This window comes from Mauremys reevesii, linkage group 1 (assembly GCF_016161935.1).
Source record: "Mauremys reevesii isolate NIE-2019 linkage group 1, ASM1616193v1, whole genome shotgun sequence".
Taxonomy (NCBI): Eukaryota; Metazoa; Chordata; order Testudines; family Geoemydidae; genus Mauremys; species Mauremys reevesii.
The window spans coordinates 343,869,723-343,895,769 of record NC_052623.1 but is presented as its reverse complement, the minus strand read 5'-3'; the positions used below and the strand labels follow the sequence as shown (position 1 = coordinate 343,895,769).

Sequence of the window (26,047 nt, the reverse complement as noted above, 5' to 3'; positions counted from 1 at the left end):
AGCTATCCCCCAGTCATTTGGTACAGAGGCTGTTTTAAACACTAGGTTACACACCACAGTTAGTAGTTCTGCAATTTCATATGAGTTCCTTCTGAACTCTTGAGTGAATCACATCTGAAACTGGTGACTTATTACTGTTAAATTTATCAATTTGTTCTAAAACCTCCTCAGCTGACAACTCAGTCTGAGACAGTTCCTCAGATTTGTCAACTAAAAGAATGGCTCAGGTGTGGGAATCTGCCTCACTTCTGCAGTGAAGACTGGTGCAAAGAATTCTCTGCCTTGTCTTCCTTGAGTACTCCTTTGGCACCTCGATCATCCAGTGGCCCCAGTGATTGTTTGGCATGCTCTCTGCTTCTGATGGACTTACAAAAATTCATAGAATCATAGAATATCAGGGTTGGAAGGGACTTCAGGAGGTCATCTAATCCAACCGCCTGCTCAAAGCAGGACCAATCCCCAACTAAATCATCCCAGCCAGAGCTTTGTCAAGCCTGACCTTAAAAACCTCTAAGGAAGGAGATTCCACCATCTCCCTAGGTAACCCATTCCAGTGCTTCACCACCCTCCTAGTGAAAAAGTGTTTCCTAATATCCAACCTAAACCCCCCCTACTGCAATTTGAGACTATTACTCCTTGTTATGTCATCTGCTACCGCTGAGAACAGTCTAGATCCATCCTCTTTGGAACCCGCTTTCAGGTAGTTGAAAGCAGCTATCAAATCCCCCCTCATTCTGTTCTTCTGCAAACTAAACAATCCCAGTTCCCTCAGCCGCTCCTCAGAAGTCATGTGCTCCAGCCCCCTAAGCATTTTTGTTGTCCTCTGATGGACTCTTTCCAATTTTTCCACATCCTTCTTGTAGTGTGGGGCCTAAAAGTTCTCCAGATGATGCCTCACCAATGTCGAATGGAGGGGAATGATCATGTCCCTCGATCTTCTGGCAATGCCCCTACTTATACAGCCCAAAATGCCATTAGCCTTCTTGGCAACAAGGGCACACTGTTGACTCATATCCAGCTTCTCGTCCACTGTAACCCCTAGGTCCTTTTCTGCAGAAATTAAATTAAATTAGCAGCACATTTTTCTGTGTTTTGGCAGTTGCTTTTTTAATTCTTTTTTGGCCTGCCTAATTATACTTTTACACTTGACTTGCCAGAGTTATGCTCCTTTCTATTTTCCTCTGTAGGATTTAACTCCCAATTTTTAAAGGATAACTTTTTGTCTCTCTCCACCTCTTTTACTCTGTTGTTTAGCCCCGGTGGCATTTTTTCTGGTCCTCTTCCTCTTTTTTATTTTTATTTTTAATTTGGGGGTATTCATATAGTTTGTGCCTCTGTTGTGGTGTTTTTAATAAAGCTTCAATGCGCCTTGCAGGCATTTCACTCTTCTGACTGTTCCTTTTAATTTCCATTTAACTAGCTTCATCATTTTTGTGTAGTTCCCCTTTTGGCAATTAAATGCTACTGTGGTGGGTTCTTTAGTATTTCCCCCCTTACAAGGATGTTACATTTAATTACACCATAGTTGCTATTACTAATTTAGGACTTAATCAAACTGTTTATTATTATCATTATTATTTAGCATTTATAATACAGTAGCACTCAAAAGGCCTCAGTCAGGAATGGGGCACTGTTGTTAGTTTTTGTACAAACACCTATAAAAACACAGTTCTTGCTCTGAGGAGTTTACAATCCAGCTCTGCTGCCTGTCCACCAGGGCCGATGCAACCACTAGGCAAACTAGGTGGTTGCCTAGGGCGCCAAGTGGTTGGGGGCGCCCAGGACCGTTATTAGGTGTAGGCAGCTGGGTAGGACACCTGAAAATTTGGGGCACCACTGGTCCACCCTCCTGCTTTTCCTTAGTGTCCACCCTCCTTCTTTTCCTATTCCTGTTCTGACCCTTCTTGCAGGCTCCGAGTCTTCCTGGGAAGGGGATCTAGCAGTTAAAAGAGAAAAAGCCTCCAGCCTGCCAGACATATTAGCACAACACTGAAACTGTTAAAGAGCCATTCAATGGGTAATGAAGCCATTGCATTTGCCAACCCCCAGGTATCTACTGTCAGTTTTTGAATGTACCGACAAAAACAGTTGTGAATGACTGTAATATTTACTCAGAACATGTTACTCTACAGGACCTTAGTTTAAAATTTGCTTTAAAAATATTTCATTAGTGAGTTGGTGAAGATTATAAAATCATATCTCTAAAAAGTCCTTGCACAGATTTTTAGATGCACAATCATCTTTAGCCTTAAATGCTTGGATCTTCAGACATATTGTTCTTTAAATAAATTCTTCAAAAGACCACCCTTATCTAAAATACATATATTAATTACTATAGTAAAAAAAACTTACTTCCAAAGTCTTCCTGTCCTTTCTGTTCATCCATTTCTCCCATCAAACCCCTACGCCCCAAATTGAAGAGAGCCCTTAAAGGGACAACAGCCCTTTGCTTCCGGATAGCTGGACAAAGAGTTTCCCTTTCTTTACTTCTGACTATCTGATAAACTAGTTTTAAGAGAACCCTCCAGCAAAATCAGTACCTTAGTAAGATGTAAAAATCATTTGTTATGCCTAAAATCTTTGGAAACATATTTTTTAAAGTTGGTGGAATTTCATAAACGTGTATTGTTATGGAGATCACACGCAGTAAATTAGTGTTCCCTTTTTCTAAAAGCAATGAACATTGTTATGAACACATTAAACCACTGTGACTATTTTAAATTAATCAATGTCTGTTTCAGTGAGTTAAATATGTAGTAATCTGGAATAATTTCTTTATGAAGGCTTAAGAGTACATTTAAAATATAAAATAAGCTTAGAAATACTGATTAAGAAACTGTAAAACAGAGAAGAGCTGCATCATGTATTCCATAATATTTAATGTTGTATTCAGCAAGCCAACTGACTCACCCTTACTACAATAATAAAAAAATAAATGTCTGACAAACTTCAGGGCATAGCAAAAAACCTGTGACTGACATTTTTATTCTCAATTTTAGTGCTTTTAATTAGGTACCTCCTGCACATCCATTCTGCGTGAGGGAGAGGGTACAGGGGTTTCTGTGGGGAACTGTGAGACTCTGCCACCGTGAGGCAGGCTGGGCGTCTTGTTATTCTTTCTGCCTTGTCCCTCCACCCCCCATCCCTCCACCGGGCTGCAATCTCAGCCTGCCGTGGGGCATAGGGGCACCAGTTTAATAATACTGCATGGGACCCCATAAATCTTAAGGACGGCCCTGGGGGTGCCAAAAAGCAGTGCCCTGGCTCAGCAGGGAGGAGCTGCCTTCCAGAGGCACTGGAGAGCCAGAGCGTCGGCTTGCGGGGCAGCGAGCCCCAGCCATGGAGGAGCCGGTGCGGCGCAAGGGGGAAGCAGCCCTGCAAAGGCAGTGCCGCTGCTAGCGGGGAGCAGCCTCTGTGCTCTGTGGCTCGGGCTCTGTGCCTCCCAGGAATGTGAGCTGCCGCCGGGACATGGGGCCCCTGAGCCTGCACCAGGGGGGCACATGGGGGCCTCTGCCCACATGTATCTGCTGCAGGAGCCCCCAGGAGGGCGGCTGCAGCCTGAGCAGGAGGGGCGGGGGCGTGGCTGCTCCCCACTAGCGGCACCGCCGCCACCTTTGCAGGGCTGCTGCCCCCCTGCGCCGCACCAGCTCCTCCATGGCTGGGGTTCGCCACCCTGCAAGCAGGTCACTCTGGCTCTCCGGTGCCTCCAGAAGATGGCTCCTCCCTGCCAAGCTGCTGCAGCGGCCCAAACCCGGCAAAGCCAGTGAGCGGACTCAGGGCGGGGGCTGCTGGGGGCGGGAGGGCTCGCGGGGGGGGGGCTGTGCACCCTCCAGGCGAGTTCAGGGGGCGGGGAGGGGGGGAACCTGGTCTGGGGAGCAGTCCCTGGGCAGGCTGGCCCCTGGGGTCTATAAAGGATCGTTGGGATTTGCCCCTCAATGAGCCAATGTGCGCGGAGGGGAGGGTGGGCGCAAGGTGGAAGTTTCGCCTAGGGCGCAAAATATCCTTGCACCAGTCCTGCTGTCCACCCATGACATGGACCTATTTCTCTAATATATGACTGCGTACCCAGCAGCTCCCATTGAAATCAGCACTTCTGAAAATCAGGTCACTTATTTAGGTGCCTAAATATAGATTATGGGGCCTACCTTTAGACAACCATTTCTGAAAAGCTTGGCTTTCATGTTATCCTCTGTCTGATACTGTAGTGGAAACAAGGAGAGAAGCAATTTTTCATGTGGTAAATTTGTATGTAAACCCTGCAGGGTAATAGCTTTCCCAGTGTAAATAAGATTTTAATGACCAGAGAAAACCTGCTTTTCACTTACTGATATTTGTCATAACAGCAATAGATTTGAAACTTAGTGCATAATAGTATCTAACCACCAGAGGGAAGGGTGAGTGCTTGTAGGCTGTCTGAGCCAGGGAAGGGGAAGAGACAGGAGCGAGGAATCCAGATTTCAGGCACTTAAGAGCCATTAACTTTTGATGAGAGGTAGGTGCCTAAGGATGGGATTCCCAAAGGTATTTAGGCTCCTAATTTCCATTGAAGCCATTAGGCTCCTAAGTCACTGAGGTGCTTTTGAAATTTTTACCCTTTTTTCCTCAATGTGTGAACATTATTGGGGCCAGACAGATCTTAAGTGAGTGATCCTCTCCAAACTAGGGAACAATTGCTGGGATAACATGGGCCTGAAGAGCCATAATCCAGGAAAGTTCAGTTCTGCCAGCCAATTGACGTGCACACTAGTGCCAATAAGGGACAAATAAGTGTTCATGGTTCACTTTTGGTTGTTTTCTAGGGCAAAATTGGTGAAATTGCTTTTTCTGATATGGAAAAATCATGCTTCTTAATTGGGGGTTTAACCTTGCAGCTGACCCAGGGCCGGCTCCAGACCCCAGCGCGCCAAGCACGTGCTAGGGGCGGCATGCCGCCGGGGGCGCTCTGCCTGTCGCCGGGAGGGCGGCAGGTGGCTCCGGTGGACCTCCCGCAGGCGTGCCTGCAGAGGGTTCGCTGGTCCCGCGGCTCCGGTGGACCTCCCGCAGGCATGTCTGCAGATACTTCACCGGAGCCCGCGGGACCAGCGGACCCTCCGCAGGCACGTCTGCAGGAGGTCCACTGGAGCCACGGGACCGGCGACCGCCAGAGTGCCCCCCGCGGCGTGCCGCCGTGCTTAGGGCGGTGAAATTACTAGAGCCGCCCCTGAGCTGACCTCCTGGGAAACCCCTTGTTAAAAGTTTTCCTCCAAAATGAAGGAGCGGGTTGAGGTGATTTCTCTGCTTCTGATAGAGTTCAACTCCTCTCTGGATTCTGCTAAATTAACCTCAAATTTATGACAGGCTAAGGAGGGAAAATTTCCTGAGAGCCTGTAAAAAGATTGACAACCCTTTATGAAGATATATTATACTGAAAACAAAAATGCAATTTGCGTAGACCTTTTTACATCAGTGCCTATAGCTTTTCCAAATAAGGTTTCTGTGGGATGAAGAGGGAGAAGGAGGAAGATTTCTGAAATACAGTGAAAAAGCTCATATAAAATTGAGAGATTCTATCAGAAAGACAGTCCCCACCAAACCCATGTTATCTGAAAACCTGAAGGAGAGACACAATTATACAAACAAAATTGTCCACTGTTCTGAACACTTCACCTTTTTAAATTTAACTCTTCCAGTTGATCTCAGTACATTCAGAAACATGCAAGTTGGGTAAAATAAAATAAGTAATAGGAAGTTGCTTATTTAAACACTGCTACAAAACAGTCTACATGATCAAAACCACCAGAAGGAAAAAGCAGATTAATATACTGTAATACCTTCACTTAGTACAGTGTATCTCAAACTGGGGTTGCCGCTTGTGTAGGGAAAGCCCTGGCGGGTCAGGCTGGTTTCTTTACCTGCCCCGTCCGCAGGTCCGGCCGATCGCGGCTCCCACTGGCCACGGTTCGCCACTGCAGGCCAATGGGAGCTGCTGGAAGCGGCGGCCAACACATCCCTCGGCCTGCGCCGCCTTTAGTACCGATGATGAAAGGTGGGGACTTTTGTGCTGAAGTTCTCAGGTTAAATCCCCACTGATGGCCTTAGGGCCTATATGTAGGAGGCCACTATCTGTTACAGTATCATCATAAAGACAATTAAAGATTACAGGTCAGCTGGTGTATGTTGGCTGAGTGAGGCCAGTTTCCACCATGTGATGATCTAGTCCAGGGGTAGGCAACCTATGGCACGTGTGCCGAAGGCGGCACGCAAGCTGATTTTCAGTGGCACTCACACTGCCTGGGTCCTGGCCACTAGTCTGGGGGGCTCTGCATTTTACTTTAATTTTAAATGAAGCTTCTTAAACATTTTAAAAACCTTATTTACTTTACATACAATAGTTTAGTTATATATTATAGACTTATAGAAAGAGACCTTCTACAAACATTAAAATGTATTGCTGGTACGCGAACCCTTAAATTAGAGTGAATAAATGAAGACTCAGCACACCCCTTCTGAAAGGTTGCTGACCCCTGATCTAGTCCCATACGTTTAATCTCTAGTTGGTGTTATCAGCTATTGACAGCAAAATGTTTAAAAGAAGCATTCCTATTTCATGAACTTATTGATGTGAAAAGTGAATGTACTGGAACTGTAGGCCATTCTGTGCCTATTTTAACGTCAGTCCATTTAACTCAAAGTTTTGTGTGCAAATTCTTTATATTTTTCAAACATTTTTTAACCTGTAGAAGGCACTCAAGGTAAGTTACTAGGGGATAAGAGAAGTAAGTGAGGGAGGGGGCCTTTCATTAGGTGGGTCAAGGAACCATCAACCCCCTACAGGCCAAGGTGGAGGCTATCCAACAGTGGCCTGTCCCAAGGTCAAAGAAACAGGTCCAATCCTTCTTAGGTTTGGCCGGATATTACAGGCGATTTGTACCACACTACAGGCTGCCCCACTAACTGATCTGACCAGGAAAACCCAGCCAAATGCAGTTAAGTGGACTGATGAGTGTCAGAAAGCCTTTACCCAGCTTAAGGCGATGCTCATGTCGGACCCTGTCTTAAGGGCCCCAGACTTTGACAAACCCTTCCTAGTTACCACTGATGCATCTGAACTACTAATGCAGGAAGGACTGGATCACAACTTCCATCCTGTCGTGTTTCTCAGCAAGAAACTGTCTGAGAGGGAAAGCCACTGGTCCATCAGTTAAAAAGAATGTTACGCCATTGTGTATGCCTTGGAAAAGCTGCAGTTCCAACTACAAACTGACCATGCTGCGCTAAAGTGGCTGCACACCAACAAGGGAAACAACAAGAAACTTCTCCGCTGGAGCTTAGCTCTCCAAGACTTTGACTTTGACATTCAACACATTTCAGGAGCTTCCAACAAAGTTGCTGATGCACTCTCTCGTAAAAGTTTCCCAAATTCAAGTGGCTAAAAACTGTTCTTAATATGTTTTCATGCTTAGTAGTCGATGTAATAGTGCATGTGTTTTATTACTCTGGTTGTTTTACAGTTCTAGGAGGAAATCGCCGCCAGTGGATCCCACTGTGACGATTTGGGGGGCGTGTCATGAATAGTTAGTAAAGGGTTAAAGCATAGTACCTGGTGGGCACCTGACCTGAGGACCAATCAGGGAAGAGAATTTGAAACTCCTAGGAGGGAACTTTTCCCTCTGTTTGGGGGGGTCTTTGTCTTTAGCCGTCTGGAGTTACAAGAGTCCAGATGTTTTAATCAAGTCTACAAGTTTCCACCTTTCTGAACTAATTTCTTCTAGTCAAGATAGTGAGTATTAGAAAGATACTTTGTGTCCTCACCTAATAATCCTATGCTTGCAATTCTGTGTGTTTGTTATTGATTATTCTTAATTCTGCTGTTTTGTTGTACTGAGAAAGAGAGGATTCTCTCCAGAACTTAACAAGGTTATACCCTATGAGTGTCCAGCTTGGGCTCATAGAGATTCTGTATTTTCTTGTTTTTCTTTTAATAAATTCTTTCTATAAAGACTTGATTAAATCCCTTCTACTGTGAATAGGGGGAGGGGCGAAGACACTCTCTCGGTGGTGAGACAGGCTTATCTACGGGCAGAGAAGGGAGGGGGAAGAGAGTTCCTCCTGGGTTTGATTCAAACAGTTTGAATCAGGTATCTCTTTCCAGTGGCTAGGAGAGAGGGGGGGGGAGGTTTCCCTCCGATGAGTGGATCTGTATTTCCCCAGGGAACGTCTCTGGAAAGAAGGGAGACAGGGGGAAAACAGGGGTGTCCCGGCCCACGTAATTGACCGCGGTGGTGGCAGCAAAGGGGAGACCTACCCTAGGATTTTGGGGTGGGGGAAGACATGCTGGTCCTCACTTTGAAACCCCCCAGCTTCAAGTGAGGGTAGACCCATGACAGGGGGCCTTTCATTAGATTAGAAAGGGGGTTAAAACAGAATCTGCTTGAAATATTTCTGCTGCTTTTCCTTTCAATTTCACTTCATTTTCATTCTGACAATATCAGTGGCTCCCTCGGGTGGCAGTTCAAGCCACTCTTAGTTCCTAAAAGACCAGGAGTACTTGGGGCACCTTAGAGACTAACAAATTTATTTGAGCATAAGCTTTCGTGGGCTAAATTTGTTAGTCTCTACGGTGCCCCAAGTACTCCTCGTTCTTTTTGCTGATACACACTAACACGGCTACCACTCTGAACCCTGTCATTTTAGCTCCTAATTGCAGACACTGACAAGGATTGAGCTGTGAATTTCAAAAGATAATACGATTGCGGAGATATAGGAAGAAGGGGACACACACCAGGGCCCAAATGGGGCTCTGGGTGATCACTGCTTCCCACCACCCAACACAGATGTAATGAGGTTAAGTGGTGTCCGTATAAAGAAATTAAAACTACTGATTATTCCTCAAGATAGGCTTTTAATGACTTACAGCTATAAATGCAACACAGACAGAATAGGAAAAGGAAAATTAAAGACCAGCATTGAAAAAGGATTAATATAAATGACAAACTATATTGCAGACAAGCACAAGTACAGGTAATGTTAAGCATTAGCTACTTATTACTATAAATGTCCTTAACTTTGACAGTTTTTACTGATGACAGGCACGAGTACATGGCAAAGCTATTATTACTCATTAACTATTAATTTTACAAATTCTATTCCTGTCCTTAATAACCACAAGTACAAAGAAAGATATTATAAATTGATTAACAACTGTCTTCTATTTCTAAACAACTTAACACTAGTATTAAACTTTTACTACTATTTTTAATACTGCAGCATTAATATAATCTGAGATCAAATTATCCCGACGCTACCATTTTTAATGCTATAGTGTCAGTACGACTTGAGATCAAATCAGCTCGAGCATTCCAGACTTCTTTACTCTGTTACCTTATTCTGCATGCAACCAGATTATTTTACTTTAAAACCTTACCCTACCGAGAATATGTTACCTTTTAGACGCCCACCTGAGGCTCTACACATTTAATCTCATCCGCCCACCATGTTTTGAAGCAGGTCAACCAATCAGGTTAGGCCAAATCTTTAATGTGGTTAGAGTTGTTGCTTTGGCTGTATAATTTATGCTTACTTATTTTCTTGGAGTCAATTGTTGCTTTAGTTTTATAAGTTATGCACAAGGAGATAACTTATTTCCATATAGCCCATTGTCTCGACTGTGGTTTTTCTAATAGCCAATTGGTGCTTTAGTTTTTTAGGTTACAAAGACATAACTTACCTCTAAATGGGCTATTGTCTTGATTGTGGGTAAGATTATTTTGAGAACCTATGCCTGCAGGCCTAGCCCATCAAAACCACATAGGAATGAGTTCTTTGGCTGCAGCGTCTCTTAACCACAAGTTTCAAAGGTGGCCTTATGAGCCGTACCCGTGGGCATGACCTATTTTACCATATAGGAGTCAGCATAAAACGTTGTCTGGTTGCAGGTGTCTTTTGACCACAAGTTGCAGCTTAATTTTGCAAAGCTTGCTCTATAAAGCTTCTGGAAGTTTTAGGCCTAACACTGGCAATACTGTTGTTCATTTTAAATTTGACAACACTCTTGTTCAGATTAATCACAACTGTTTTTTTCAATAACATTTAGAAACAGCCCACTGTTCCCCCTGAATCCACACAGGGAGGTGCACCTGGATCATCCCCATTCTGCATGGAAAGGGGGCTTACCCATCTTTGCAACACTGCCCCTATAGTGCACCATGATCCCTGCAGAGGCCCCTCTGCTCAGCCTCCATGCTGATGGAGGGGGTGAAGACTGGGTTGGCCAGGGAAAGAGTGGTCATGACTGGATCAGGGATTAGGAGAAATGCACAATGTCCTACTTCCAGTCCTAGGAAAAGGTTGAACCAGACAGAACAGATTTCTAAACGAGGAGGAAAATATTTGCATTATTTTTATTTATTAAATTATTGTACTTATGAAGTACATCAGTGTTTCCCAAAATATGGGTTGCCACCTCCCGGGGGAGCATGAAGGAAGGGGCATGGAATGGACAGATGTATAAGATATTCTCTAGTCTGAGGTTTTTGTTTTTTAAGTAAACCTCTAAGCCATTAGAGTTGCAAATAAAACCTATCAAAACTGCAGCTGGCATTGAGATGGCTGCCTGAGTTAGCAGAGAGCCTGAAACAACAGCTGTATGATATGAACTGCCATCAGTGTTAACTCAGATGCCAGTGATGGCTCTTTAACTGTCCATATTGTTAAATATTTCACTGCTCATCTAAGCAAGTAAGAAAAGAAAAATAGATTATGAAGATCATTATCAGTGCTTCCTAGTTTGGGGAAGCAGGAAATTTATCTATTGAGATGGGTAACACTTTAACAACACAAGACAAAGCTGCAGGGGATTCCAAATTAGTTTCACTTTCCTGAAGAGGGAGACTTATATTTCAGAAGTCTGGGAAACACAGAAGTATATACTGGTTGAACTGGGCAAAAATTAAGGCAATTAAACAGCGAGGTCCTGAGTCTGCATTCAGATCCATGGGGTGGACTCTTGTGCCAGCATTGAACCTTTCTGATGTCAATTGGAACGGTTCACACAGATCTGATTGTAGGATTGGGTCCAAGACACTCTCTCTCTCTCTCTCTCTCTCTCTCTGTGTATAAAAACTTTAGAACTCTTTTTTTCCCCTTAAAGCTCTTTTCTTTCCTTCCCTAGGGAATGCTACCACAAAGAACCATTCGTTTCAAAATTCTAAAGGAAATGTGGCTGCATTGCACTGAAACAAATACAATACAAATAACTAATGAAATAGAACCCTGGCATATTCACACAACTCTCACTTACATAGTGAGGTGACGTTGATGCAGTATAATCACTCAGCAGAAGAGATCATTTAGAGAAGCAGATGTCTCACCTAATGATCCAAATATTGAGAAAGATGGATCAGCTACTGAATCAGTTACATCATTCACCAACCAAGAGATGTCACCTGTTGAAGCTGACACATAATTTACTAAGCCAGATATATTATTAAATCAGGCACATCACTTACTGTGTCAACTGTTATCTACTGAGTCCAATATAATACCTGTTCAAAAGATGCATCATCTGCTACCTACTAACTATATGTGTCACCTGCTAAAATATTCTGGTATACAATCAAGTGGTCCAGGAGTGAAATGCAAGACCTTAAAGTGGAGAGAGGGTATTGTCAAAGTTAGACTCAGGACTCACAGTTTGTCAGACCACTCTGTTTTATTAGCACAGCGCTTCTGCTAATAACACCCAGATAATGTGAGCGGCCATGCAAGACCCAAACAGTCTTATATAAACAGATAAAAATCAAACAACGGGACAGAGGAGAAAACAGCAAAATTCACCTGGGGCATAGCATGCATATCCTACTTCCTTACTAACTCCTATCGATCTAAGGCTAATGCTTCACCAATTGCCCTTAAACGGTGCAATTGTTCTATGTTAATGTCTGTTTTCCTGACACCTGGACTCCAGCATTCCAGCGACTTTCCTTAAAGGTACAGACAGCATTTCTTTAATCCTATCTATTTTGTAACATAATTCATTCTACTTTCACAATCCCTCCTTTTGGTCAATGACCAACGATGGACTGGGTTCCACATATTAACCGTTCTTTATCTTTTTGTTCATCAGCAATATTTAAAATCATCATATTAGCACTCTGTTTTGGGGCAGTCACCTGGGTGGCATATTTTACACAATTTTGGATACAACAGGAGATTAACTGAAAACATACAAAAATCACTAAGATTCCAAACAGGATAGTCAGGGCTCCCTGAAACAACCAGTTTCCTAGGCCAGAGAAATTGAACAGGTTGTAGCCACTTCCATAAAGAACTCGGCTCTTCATGGGAAGATATGCGATTTGTTCTAAGTGGCTAGCGCGATCTATTACCTCATTGGTATTGTCAGGTATATACACACAACATTCTTTTCCAATGAATGCACAGGTCCCTCCTTTGGCCGCCAGCACTATGTACAATGCCTGACGTTTTTGGAGGGCCACCTGTCGGACCGCCCCTGTTTCTTTGGCCAGGGCTCTTAAAACTTTCTCCAGTTTTATTTGCCATTATTTTAACTACTTCTTTTAACCTCAGGAGCCTTTTTGCCCGGTGTATTACTCCCCCAAGTGGGTTAAAGGAACTGCCAATAGTCTCTTCCCAGGTGTCATTACTGTTCCATATTGTATTAAGGACGAGGTCCTCCAGTGAGGTCTGGGAATTGAGTGGGATAGCCAGGACAGGAACATCAGTTTGACAGTGGGCTGGGATGTGGCTGCAGACCCAGCATTTAGAAATATTAAGGGTCTGAGCTATCCACACTTGCTGCTGGATAAAAGAATTGTCATTGTGGACTCCCCCGACCTTCAGACACCAACAGCCGAGGAACAGGCACCACATGTTGGAGGCAGGGCCCTTCTGGTTCTGACAACCTCAACTGAGGGAACTGTAGTCACAGTTTTATGTCCACCAGGCAGCAGGCGCTAGGCTCACTACTGCTTTTTCTTGGGCCTTGCTTTAGGTAGTCGTCTGCTTCTGGCAACCCTTGGTATTGCAGGCTGTTCCTCACGTCATCTTCTGGAGTCAAAATTGACTCTGCGTGGTCCTGAGGTGATGATTGGTTCGCTGGGGTGGTGCATTCTTACGGCAAAGCATGTATTCATGCTGCGGATGCCAGACAGTTTAACAGCAGTTTGGGTAGTAAGCAGTGCCTGATGATTCTTTGATACTCTTTAAGTCTTTTGCTTCTTTTCTTGACTCTGGCTATAACAATGGCCTTCACACCTTATCTTTTCCTGATGCATTCATTCCTCATTCACACAAACAGATTGAGAATACAAACAGTAGTATTTTATATTGAGCAAAAAGGCATTGCAAATTAAACCTTGCTAAGTTTTACAATTAACCAAGACAATTTACATTGAGACCCAGGCCTTCAATGTTTCTCTAATTTACTTAACATAGACACAATAGAGAATCCTGTCTCTTACTACCTAAATCTTAAAACAAAGAGTTAGAGAGGGCCCAATTTGTAATGCATATGGGAAAACAGAATCTTATAGTCCCAGAGGGTCATTTCTTTCTGCTATTCAAAAAGGGTGGCTGGTAGGATGAAATCAAATTATACATTATAAAGTCCAGCTCCTACATATCCCCCTTTTGACACTAAGATTATCAATCGCCAGTGTCACTTCTTATGTAGTAAAATACTGGGAGGTGATTTGGGCCTGTGGCTTTAGCTGTGCATACATTTGTTTTATTTACCAGCATATTTTAAACATTTTAAGTAAACACATACAATTTAAAACCAAAAACAATTAGGGTAGTAACATTAGTATGCCAGTAGTTGTGGAGACCATCCAGATAATATGAATGGTTCTGTTTCCCACATTGTTTTGTTACCTTTTTAAACAGATAATGGGTAACTGTTTGCCATTTAATGCCAAGACTGATAGAGAACTCAGCTAAATCAGTGCTTACAGTAAGCTGAGACTTTTTGGTTGTGGCAAATAGTAAATGTGATTATTGGTAAACACAGTACTTACATTACATGTACATTTGTCTACTGGTGGGTTGCTAACACTTTTATTCTTTTAAAACACTTCTTTCCAAGAATTAACACACATTGCCCGTTATACAATACTTTGGCCTAATTATTAATTTTATCCCACATACAGGATCCTAGTGAGGTGTCTTTACTACAGAGCTTTGGAGCAACAGGCATGGATAAGCATACCCACTTTTGAGGAGTTCACTTGGTACAACCTCTAGTGTCCAATAGTTTCCCTTCCTCCCCAGCCCACTGGCTTGAGGTTTGAGGTAGCCAGAAGGATCCCAGGTGCAATCTGTGGAGTGGGCTAACTTTTCATTTTTTTTTGCTTCCAGAGCCTGTTGGTGTGCAATTTTAACTACAATTTCTTCACTTAACAAATTTTGTCTTACCGTACTGGAGACATACTGCATCCAGTTATATTGATAGGTATTAAACAATAATCTTTTCCTTTGATTTAACAGATGCATCAAAACCTTAATATTTTCTGATATTACCCAAAACATCTTATGTTCTAAATATCCGCATTTTAGTACATTTCATAGCTATTGCAGTATGTTTTTTTTTTTAACTTATTTGTTTTTGTAATAGGTTGTTCTGTAGCTGGTATTAGCTTTTTCTGATTTTCTGAAAGACAAAAATAACATTTTTCTACCCCTTTCAGGGTGGCATTGATTGTTGCTTAAAATATTCCTTTCTTTTACAAATACCCTTGCTGATTGCAGGCAAAACAGAGGAATTACCCCCATATTTTCCTGAGGTTTTTTTTTGTTCTATAGGCAGGCCAGGTTTTAATGGGTTCTACTTTTTAAGAGTTATGGGGAAATTATTCCACTGTTGAGGTATACCACCTCATGAATTTAATAACTAAAGTTTTTCTTCTTATATAGCAGACCAAGTTTGTAATGTTTTTCCTGCTGTGTTAAGCTTTAAGTTTATTCACAGGTAATAGCTGAGAAGCATTATTACCATATTACCTTCAAGGTTTTTTTTCCAAAAATCATACACACTATACGTTGTTACAGGGGTACTTACTAACATTAAATTTATTTCAATGTTTAATATTAACAATAACATTTAGCATCAAATCTCTTAAAGGGATCTTGTTATACCATGTCTTTTATTTAGGCAATTTCTTTTGTGCTGGCAGTTTTTACCTTCCTTTATCAGTTAGGTAATTTGCATTAACACAGGCTTGGCTTGTGGATTCAAAGCCATTAGCAGAGCTCAGAGACTTTGTCTTAAAAGGGACACAATTAACTTCCACCAGAGTTTTAATTTCTTTCCACTTTCAACTCCTGCTTACAAAACACACAGAGATCTGAAAAAGAAAACAGTCTATTGCGGCTCTTTTTGGAGCCCTAATAGGATTTTAATTCAGTAGCATATTTCATTTGTATTTACTGTTAAAATATTTTTTTTTAATTCTTTCACTACAGCTCTTATCTGCTATTGTTACCAAAAAAAAACAACAACCAACCAAACAAAAAGACTCCAGAATCTCTCCCTATTCTCCTGATTTTGACTGCCCTATTGCAGCCATGACTTGGTTTTTATTTAAAAAACATTTTAAATTTTATAAAGAATCAAGTTACCCCTTAAGGGTTAAATGCTAAATCCCAAAGCCAAACAACACTAATTACCTGTGTCTTGCAAAAAGGTCTGTCAGTTTTGCAACTTTGAATTAAGAGTCAAATGAATTTTTAGTGGCATTAAAAAACAAAAACAAAACTAATTTATCTTACACCTACAAAACAGGAGTTTTACAAACCAGATGTGCTGGTTTAGATTCTTAGAACTTTACATATTTTCACAGACAACTAGATACATACACATTTTCTTTTCCTTAACATTCCTTTGCACTGCTTTGTTTTTACATAGCTCTATATATATTTGGATTATTTACAGGCATTCTTTTGGAAAAGGGCCCATTTTCCCTTCAGAATGGCTGCAAAGCAAAAATTCTCTCTCTTTAACATGGTCCTTTTTAACATTTTCACAAAGTTTAACTGCTTTTTCTCTCCAGCCTTTGTAGAGTTAACTTTTCACTCTCTTTCCTTAAATCACTCGTTTATCTCCCAAAATAACACCTTTATCACCTCAGATTTCACCATTTTAAGTATTGTTCCAGGGGTTCATGCCTGCACTTACTGCTTTTCTTACTCCTAACACTATGCCCTTAGGGCTTCCAACCTGTTTTTCAGTTGTTTTTTTTATTTTTTTTTTTTTAATCTGTTGCTTGCCTGCTTTTCTGGGCCCGATCCTGCTTTTTGTCCTTTTTACAATGAGACGGGAGTATTAAGGGGCTTGGATCGATCCGGGGTGGGTTTTTTTAGAACGGGGTAAAGGGGAGCGCTCGGTCTGGTGGTGGGAGAGGAGGCTTTTAATAAAGCTTTCAACTTATTATTTGAATATTTGAGAGAGGCAAGTTTTTGATTTTGTCCAGCTACGATTTGCCTCTTCCCACCACTGAATGAAACAATTAACCTCTTCTTTAGCCAATTTAGTTTTAGGTTGGCCGAGTTTGTCCTTTAAGATGTCCACTCGGTCTTTGTTCCAAGATTTTAACAGTGGCCACTGAGTTTTGGGATCCCCCTGAGTTAGCCTAGACCATTTTTCCAGAAATTTACAGGAGTCCGGACCCTTCTTACAGGAGTCTGGACCCATCCTAAATACATAAAATGAGCAGCGTTCGTTTAGGGAACTGTCCCTACTTAGACGTCTGGTTACCCATGCAGGAGGACTTCACTCGCACAAGAAGGAAATTCGGGTTTGTCAGAGCAATGCCCAGTGCAACACACAACAGGAGCCCACAGGCTACTGCCTCAATTGCCCTTGCTTTCACACCCAGGGATTTACCCAAAGTGTGCAGATTCCACTCACTCAGACCGCGGGGACAGGAACCTTGGTTGGCGATCCCCGGACGGAGATGGCACCCAGACTCAAACACTCCACAGGAAGACGGATAGATACAGAGACAGGACAGTCCTCAGTCCGGACAAGACACAGAAATAATTACCTGACCAGATTCCTGATGTCAGATCCCTACCAGAACAGAGTGGGAACCAACAGGTTCAATGGCGTAGACTTCACTGTGGTCGTGCACCTTTCCGTTCTGGTGGAAACCAAATGCCCAGGTGCCGGCTGCCACGGTCGTCCTACAAAACAGTCAGGAATCACACAGCCCCAGTGAAGACGGTTGCCATCTCGGTAGAACCTCCAAATTGTCAAAGTTAGACTCAGGACTCACAGTTTGTCAGACCACTCTGTTTTATTAGCACAGCGCTTCTGCTAATAACACCCAGATAATGTCCATGCAAGACCCAAACAGTCTTATTTATACAGATAAAAGAGCGGGAATCAAACAAAGGGACAGAGGAGAAAACAGCAAAATTCACCTGGGGCATAGCATGCATATCCTACTTCCTTACTAACTCCTATCGATCTAAGGCTAATGCTTCACCAATTGCCCTTAAACGGTGCAATTGTTCTATGTTAATGTCTGTTTTCCTGACACCTGGACTCCAGCATTCCAGCGACTTTCCTTAAAGGTACAGACAGCATTTCTTTAATCCTATCTATTTTTGTAACATAATTCATTCTACTTTCACAGTATGTTGTTTAAGAACTAACATATTGGATGGAACATTAAACCATGAAATTGACATACACATCTCGCCTCCTTCTCAAGTGTCTGTCTGGCTTCCAGTCTCCTTCTTTATCACATTCAGATTCCCCCACCCTTCAAAGCCCTGCATGGTTCCATCCTAGCCTACATCTCATCTCTAACATTTTGCAGCTCCCTTGCTCAAGCCCTGACACATTTCAGCTCCCTCTGATACTCCCTTTGTCTCCTACTCCCACAAATGATTCCAGGCCTTTTACATGATGTAGAAAAGGTCGGAGAAGTGTAAAGAGGCTCTAAAAACCCTATACGCAGCCCAGGGATTGCCCCTGTGCAGGATCTGAGGGAGACAGCCACACAGCTCCTCCCAAGCTAGGAGTGGGAAGGGTGGATCTGCAGCATGCAGCGCTGCAGTGAGTGATTCTGGCAGCCAAAAGAGCAGACCAGGGAAATTGTTGTAATGTAGACAGGCCCCCAGGGATGTCTAAATTATGCTAGGGGTGCCAGAGCACCCCACGATAAGCCACCTCCAGAGCCTATCACTCTGCCTAGGCTGTGAGGGTCATGCTGCACTTTTAAGCAGTCCAGAACAGCCTCTCACTTTACGCAGTAAATGCCTGATTTTGCTTGTGGTCAGTAAATCCATTGCACAACTCCCATTGACTTCAAGGAGTGTCCCACGTCCTACACATTCACATGCCTTGAGGAGTGAAGGAAATTGCTTAATTATCATACCAACCATGTGAAACCCAACAGCTTCAGAACCCTTCTCATTTGTTTCCCTCCAGGATCCTAAAGTTTCACATTGAAAGGGCTCCAGAGTGCTCCTAGAGAACCTGCTTTCTTTCAAAGTGGCATCTGCTAAGTCACTTTCTCAGAGAACCTTATCTGATATCTGGGTCCTATGGTAATTAGAGCTCGCTGAATACCTTAGATTAGATAGAACACTGATCAACAGGGATGTTCTAAGAGTAAGGTGGCATCTTGTAAATTCTAATCTGCCTGAAGCAGGCTAACATAGTGCTTTTTATTTAAATACTTTCAGTACAAAGCTGAAGCCCTGAAATAAGATTAGGAGCGGGTGGCACAGAAAGAGCTTTTGTAAGTTTATGCTACAGATAAATAGACATGGGCACAAAATCACATCTGTTGAACCTGATATAAAGAATCAGAGGGGTAGCCATGTTAATCTGGATCTGTAAAAGCAGCAAAGAATCCTGTGGCACCTTATAGACTAACAGACGTTTTGGAGCATGAGCTTTCGTGGGTGAATGTCATGCATCCGACGAAGTGGGTATTCACCCACGAAAGCTCATGCTCCAAAACGTCTGTTAGTCTATAAGGTGCCACAGGATTCTTTGCTGATATAAAGAGCTGCACAAAGGAAGACAGTTGCAATACCCAGGGTAACAAGTTGTATTGCTCCAACAAAACCATATATATATATTCTTGAACACCATCTATGGCACTCCATCTGTTAGCTATTTATATATCTACCATAGTCTTATAACATCACTCTTCCCATAATGGAAACTGAGTGATTTCAATGAACTATACAGGCTTTGAAATGACTAGACAGCTTTACAGTTCTTCCACTTTGTGTGGTTTTATCAAGTGTTTCTTCCTTCTCTTGACATTTACCACCAGGAGGAGATCTCTGTGCCAATACATTTTCTGGCGTCACCTTTGCCAATTCCCAGGCTGTAAAATGAGTTTGGACCTGGGCCTGCTTCTGAACTATGCAGCTGAGATCTAACTGTATAATAGACCAAGTAAAACCTGGGATCTGGCCAACTTCATGGAAGTACAGACGCTGCATCTATGCATGGATTCAGACTTTAGCATTTGGACCCCTCTCTAGAAATAAAGCACAAATACTGGGGATTAATAAGGAGCTCTACTACCCGAAGGGTTCTAACACCTAACAGTTGCTCCATGTGCACAACTCTCATTGACTTCAGTGGGAATTTTATACATAGGGCAGCTGCAGGGTCAGACGCTAAAGAAGGGGACCCCTGAAGGCCAGAATTTTGTTCTTCGATAAACATGTGTAAGATACCTGGCGATACCCAGTGAATGGCCCGATAGAAGGGCAAAGTGTCAATATGATTTCATGTCCTGGCTTTTAAACACTTAATCCCCAACTATAAAATTGCAGTATATTTTGTTCTGTAGGAGGAGGAGAGATACATCACTTGTTGTTGGTCTGCTAGATGGTGTCACGGTAACCACTCTTGGCCAGGTTCTTTGGTGCATGAGTGGAATTGCATGGGGGCAAGGTGGCTTTGAACCACTCATATGCCCCCCTCTTCCTGATCCAGGGGACCAAGGGGCTCTACAGCATAATTTAGTGCAGTTTCAGGGCTGCTCTAATATATGCCTGGCTGCCCACAGTATCACAGGACCACTCCAGCAGCTACAGATTGCTGAGGCATAGGAACAACAAAAAAAATCTTTTGGGAACACTCAAGAGTGGTGGATTCCTTGCGTTGCAGGAGAGGCACAAAACAGCTGTAGAGCAAGGCCAAGAATCTGCCCCTGTGTCTCCTTAATCAAATGAAATACTTGCATGTTATGTTTAATTTAATCTAGACAGTGCAAAAGACCAAAGATGTTATCCAGGGCTGAATAACCATCAAAAAGCTATCAGTGCACTGCCTGTGCAACTTATTTAATGAGAGCCCCACAGAGCCCTTCTTTGTGGTGTATTGAAAACTCGGTTAAAATTGTGATCTATCACTTTAAATTCTCAGAGGTCTTCCCAATCCTGCTTGCAGCAGATGGCTCTGTAGGGAAGCGTGCAATCAGAGTCAGTCTGCACCAGCAAACTTTGAGTAAGGTGGAGTGAATTGTACATTGCTGCCTTTGGGAGCAGCGGCAGCCTGTTTTGTCTCTCTCTGTTTTTGGTCCTTGTGTGCCAAAGCTCTGAAGTCTAAGAAATAAAGTAGTGTTACATTGCAATCTTCGAGCAAGAGTATTTTAGGTTTTTATCTAACTTCTGTGTGTGTATGTTGTGAAACCTAACACTGTCTACCTTTCATTTTTCATCTGTCAGCCAGGGCCCCCCTTTCTCTGGCCAGCAATTTTACAAATGAATCAAAATGGCATGAAGAGTGTTTCCATCTGGCCTCAGAAATCCATTTTACTGGGCAACAGTGTGTGAGTGCTAAAGAGGTTAAGGAAGAGAATACCAGATTAATGACTTTTCTTACTGTACTTTGGATCAGAACAGAGGCAGGGTAAAAGATTGATATTTTCTTTATAGGATCACTAGAATTTAATCCCAACTTTATCTGTCTTTCAAATTACAGTGCTTTGATGTTCTAACACGATGACTATAAGTGGCTAATACAAGATACTGATCAAATATACTACAGGGCTGGCTGGCTCCTGTGTACAGAACACTTGTACTGAGTCAAAGAAGCTTATTAGGAACAATGAACTGAATTGTACCTGCTCAATGGCCTTCCCCTTACAAAACTGCAAGGGCAGAAATATCATGCAAAGAAAAGTGACTTGCTTCACCACGAGAGAGGAACCTACATAGATGGGCTGTCCAAGAACTTGTTAAATGTATAAATTCTTTGATGCAGGGACAGGGGTGGACTAAGGAAGGGTCATTGGGCTCTGGAGTCCACAGTGAGAGGGAACCTGAATACAGCACGTGAACAGGCAGTGATACATAACAGCTGATTGCTACTTGTGGCCTTTTTCTGGCCTGGCTCATCTACAGTCCTGGCCCTTTAAATTTCCTTCTTCTCCTGCAAGAATGAAGTATCTTTTTTATTTTTACAGGAACCCAGTGGTGTTCAATGGAATTCACCTAATGGGCAAGAAATCCCCTGATGTCTTTTAAAGGGCCAGGACTGAACAGGAAGAGCAATGATTTGGGAGTGGGTCATAAACAGGAGTCTGTTAGGATGAAGAAGAAAATTCTGTCAAGGGAGCATCTGAGCACCAAACTTAATATGTCACTGATCTCAGCCCTGGCAATATTCGCTCCCTCTCTCTACCGAGTTTATTAAAGTAAAACCAGTTACCCTTGCCAATGACCATGTTATACACACACTGGTAACATTTTACACTCACTGTTCACTTTGGCACAGGCCCGTCCCTGTGAGGTTGCACTCAAGCATATTTTCATAAAATCGTATAATGTAACAGGAATATGCTTCATGCAAAAGGTCTCTTGTAAGGTATCATTACAAAGCTTATAATCTACTGAATGTGATCATCCTATTTGTATAAATGTACCACTCTTGTATCTGAAACTAGAAATATGAAATATAACTCTGAGGGCCTATTGTAATTATGCAAAATGTGGGCCATTAATGGTGGTTTGGAATCTTGATGACTCCATTAACCAGGAAAATTGTCTATAGATGGCTCTGTTTTACCTGTAAATCTTCCTGTATACGTGTGTGCTGGCAAGTGGGTAATGAAGTCTTACAGTGACATATGATCATGTCACCTGAACTCTTTAACCTGATGCTTTTCCATTGAGAAGGGGGGACGGGGGGAAACCCAGAGGTACAAAGGATTCTCGCCTTATGCAAAAGATATATAAGTGGGTGGAACAAAGAAAAGAGGAGAGCCATCATGAGGAATCCTCTAGCTACCACCTGAACTGGAACAAGGGCTGTACCAAGGGGAAAGGATTGTGCCCAGAGTAGGAAGGTGTCCAGTCTGTGAAAAAAATGTATTGAAACATCTCTGAGGTTAAGATCTCATCTCTATTCAATTTCTTACTGTATTAGACATAGACTTGCATGTTTTATTTTATGTTGCTTGGTAATTCACTTTGTTCTGGCTGTTACTACTTGAAACCACTTAAATCCTACTTTCTGTATTTAATAAAATCACTTTTTACTTATTAATTAACTCAGAGTATGTGTTAATACCTGTGTGTGTGTGTGGGGGGGGGAAACAAACAGCTGTGCATATCTCTCTATCAGTGTTATAAAGGGAGAACAATTTATGAGCTTACCCTGTATAAGCTTTATAGAGGGTAAAACAGATTTATTTGGGGTTAGACCCCATTGGGAGTTGGGCATCTGAGTGTTAAAGACAAGAACACTTCTGTGAGCTGCTTTCAGTTAAGTCTGCAGCCTTGGGGCAAGTAATTCAGACCCTGGGTCTTTGTTGGAGCAGACAGGCGTGTCTGGCTCAACAAGACGGGGTGCTGGAGCCCCGAGCTGCCAGGGCAGGAAAGCAGGGGTAGAAGCAGTCTTGGCACATCAGTTGGCAGTTCCCAAGGGGGTTTCTGTGATTCAACCCATCACCCCCCCAAAAAAATCATGAGATTGGTTTAAAAGCGTGATATTTAAAAAATAATAAATTTGGGGTTCTTTTCATTTGCCTTCTGATGTTGAGTCTGTTTCACATTTTCAAGTTTTTCTTTACAACCATGATGGGAAAAAAACAATTAAAACCAAAAAATAAAACTGTACAATGAGAATCTCATATAATCACATGACTCCAAGAGCTGAGGCTTTAACAGCAACACCAAATACGGCAAGACTCTTGATAAAACCACAATGGTTGGCAACACTGCATTTTGCCCAGAGGGAGGACTACACAAGTTGCAGGGCAGTGGAAAGAATCAGGCCCTAAAGCCCAGCTTATGAAATATAGTTAGGCACCTAGCTCCCATAGACTTTAACAGGAGACAGGCACCAAAATACCTTTGAGGATCTGGACCTAAGTGACTTCCTGAGTGCTCCAGAGGGACAGTCAGGATCAAAGAAGCCAAGATTAGACCTTAGAATTATTTTATCATCTTTCTCTTTTGATTGCCAGGCACCACAGTATCAAGGGTCAAAGTTCTTGGCTCCCAGATGTGTGCTCGGACTACTATATCTCTCTCCAATAAATAATATAACAACAATAACAATGGAGAGAGACCATGGACCAGGTTCTCTACTGGTCACACCAATTTTAGCCGAGTATAACTCCACTGAGTTTAAAGGAGTGACAGTGGAATAAACTTTAGTGTAACCCAGTGGAGAACCCTCAGGCACCCTTGGTCAAATTCACCCTGCAGTCAGAGGGGTCATCCCATTGTAACAGATAGACTAAATACGGCCATCATCTCTGCGGGTATTTTGAAAAGCCCAACGCTCTATCAAAAGAAAATCAGTGCATTGTTACTATTAGCAATGATCAATTTAATTATTGTTAATAACTAAAGCTGCACTTAAGGGTAAAAAAAATCGTAAAACAATGTGACTCTCACGTTGCGCGGTTACTGATTAGCCACTCCGAACAGTTATTTCCCTTTCAAAATAAACAAATCTGCAAGCTCGGGAAATAAAGAATTGCAGCAAGTGCAGGTCCTCTCCTGCCTGTGATTGGATCGGGCTGGCGGTGAGATCACGGGGGAGGCTGGACTGTAGGTAGGGGAGGGCTGGTTTGCGACAGCGCCTGGAAGGATATTAACCAGTGAAGGGGCAGTGGCTGGGGGTGGTTGTATCTGCTGTAGCTTCACCGAGGTACGCTACGGGGGTGAGTAGCACCGATGGAAGCTTAGCAACGCCAACGTTCTGTTTCCGAACGTTCGCTACTGTGGCCTCTTGGACACGTGTTTCGCAGAGGGGGTGGGCTTCACGCTTGGGGTATGTACAGTAGAGGGGGGTGCACTGTCGGGGCAGGAGGGGAAAGTGATCGAGTCTGGCATTTCAGTTTCTCTGATCGGGACTGCTTTGTTTCTGGGCTTCAGCGTTTGTGTGTTTTTCCCTTAAGAGACCAATCGAGCTTTCAAGGGATGGATGAATGGAGTGAGGAAAGGGGTTGGTGCCTGGCTCTTTCCCCTCCCCCTTAGCTCAGGCCGCTGCAGATCTCCGGGAAAAGAAGGGTTATTCTTGGGGGGGAGGGGGAGCAGCTGACTATATACTAGAGAAGCAAGTGGGACATGAATCGAAGTTTATTGCGAGCTGTGGGGGTTTGATTTAAATTGGAAGGGGAACAGAAATCGTGGATCAACCACTTAATTTCCTCTTAGTGTAAAATTCTGTTGGCTTTTTTTTATTATAATCACTCCTCCCGCCCCCCCTCCCCAGCAAACAAGTTCTAGCAGAAGGGAAGGAAAGCGCTATTTTCTGTTGTAACCTTTGGCATATGCTCGGCACCCCCTTCCCTGATAAATACCCTGCACCGAGTCTAATCTGATTGCTTGGGTGAGCACCAGCAGCGAAGCCGGTGGGAGGGGAACGAAGCTGGGGCAAGAGTTCCTTTCCCACGAGACTCACCCCCAGCTCGTGAGCCTTGAACTAGGAGCCGTGATGCTGGGGTAGGGGCAGCAGCTGCAGAAAGGCAGCTTTGTTTAATTGATCTCCAAAAGAATAGAGCATTTGTTGGGGGTGGGGGAGAAAAGGATTCCTGGCATGGGCTCCCTATTAACAGCCTTGATTGGTTCCATTAGGGGAAATAAACGGTAATAAATCAACCACGCTGCCCTAGAGCTAACAAAAAAGGTCCAATATTTCTCGTTTGTGTTTTTCTCTGGCAGGCAGCAGCTTCTGATCATGAAGAAGAAAGCGAAGGCTTGGAGGGGAGGCTTGGATCCTTGGCTCTGAGCCACGTGTTGTGTGTAGCACTCAAAGCCAGGAGAGATGTATTTTCCATAAATAACTCTTGCTCACACATACTGTGCCATGGGCTTAAGGCCTCTTGAGACAGGGATGGTTTTGTTTTGAGATAATCTCTCCGTGTGTGTGAGTGACACGACTGATTTTTTTTTTTTGGGGGGTGGGAAATGGAAGACTATACAACTAGAACCTATGGCACAGGTGGACTGGACAACAGACCTCTCTTTGGAGAAACTTCAGCCAGGGTAAGACCTGATTGTGCTTTGGAGAGATCTCTCTGCTGCTCCCTTTCCTCTCCAAGAGCTGGCTACGGAAGGGCACCTTTCTGAAGCTGAGGTAGAGCTACTCATTTTTTGGAAAGCAGTATTGGGCATTTTCATGTGCAATAAGTAGCTTACTCAGTCTCTTAGTAGTCACTAATTTCACCCCCTCCCTTTTTTTAAAATAAAAATTGAACTGCTCTAGCAAGAAGTACTTCAGCACCCACAGTGGCACTTCACAGACGTATTAGGGCCTCTGGAAGGCAGGGGCCGAATAGAGATTTTGTTGTTTGATCTAAAGGCACAGAGCCACAGGGATTATTTGCAGAGTTTGAAGGGTCCTTCAGAGCCTCTGTAGGGTCCGATGTCAGCCGTTGCAATAGGGTGCCTTGCACAGGGTCTTCTTGAAAATGAATGCTGCTATTGTGTAATGGTGGTGGTGTGTAATGTAGACGTGACTTGCCCAATTGCAAGGGTAACCAGATAGCAAGGGCGAAAAATCAGGACCCTGGGTTTTTTGCAGGGGAAGAATAGGGGGGATATAGTTGTGTAAATA

General features: G+C 43.1%; 1 protein-coding gene across 6 annotated transcripts in view; it reads left to right on the top strand.

Moving 5' to 3' along the window:
• TMEM243 (transmembrane protein 243) overlaps window positions 1–26,047 on the top strand; it is a 60,904-nt gene that overhangs the window by 14,076 nt on the left and 20,781 nt on the right. For 2 of the 6 annotated variants that reach the window (XM_039519324.1, XM_039519319.1), the window contains exons 1-2: window positions 24,307–24,433; window positions 25,153–25,257. In XM_039519324.1, coding sequence (XP_039375258.1) covers window positions 24,413–24,433; window positions 25,153–25,257 — 126 coding nt within the window. In that variant the 5' untranslated portion in view covers window positions 24,307–24,412. Of the gene's footprint in view, window positions 1–24,070; window positions 24,150–24,200; window positions 24,260–24,306; window positions 24,434–24,797; window positions 24,934–25,152; window positions 25,477–26,047 lie in introns of those variants that run through there. The other 4 variants (XM_039519320.1, XM_039519321.1, XM_039519322.1 and 1 more) reach the window with 4 other exon arrangements.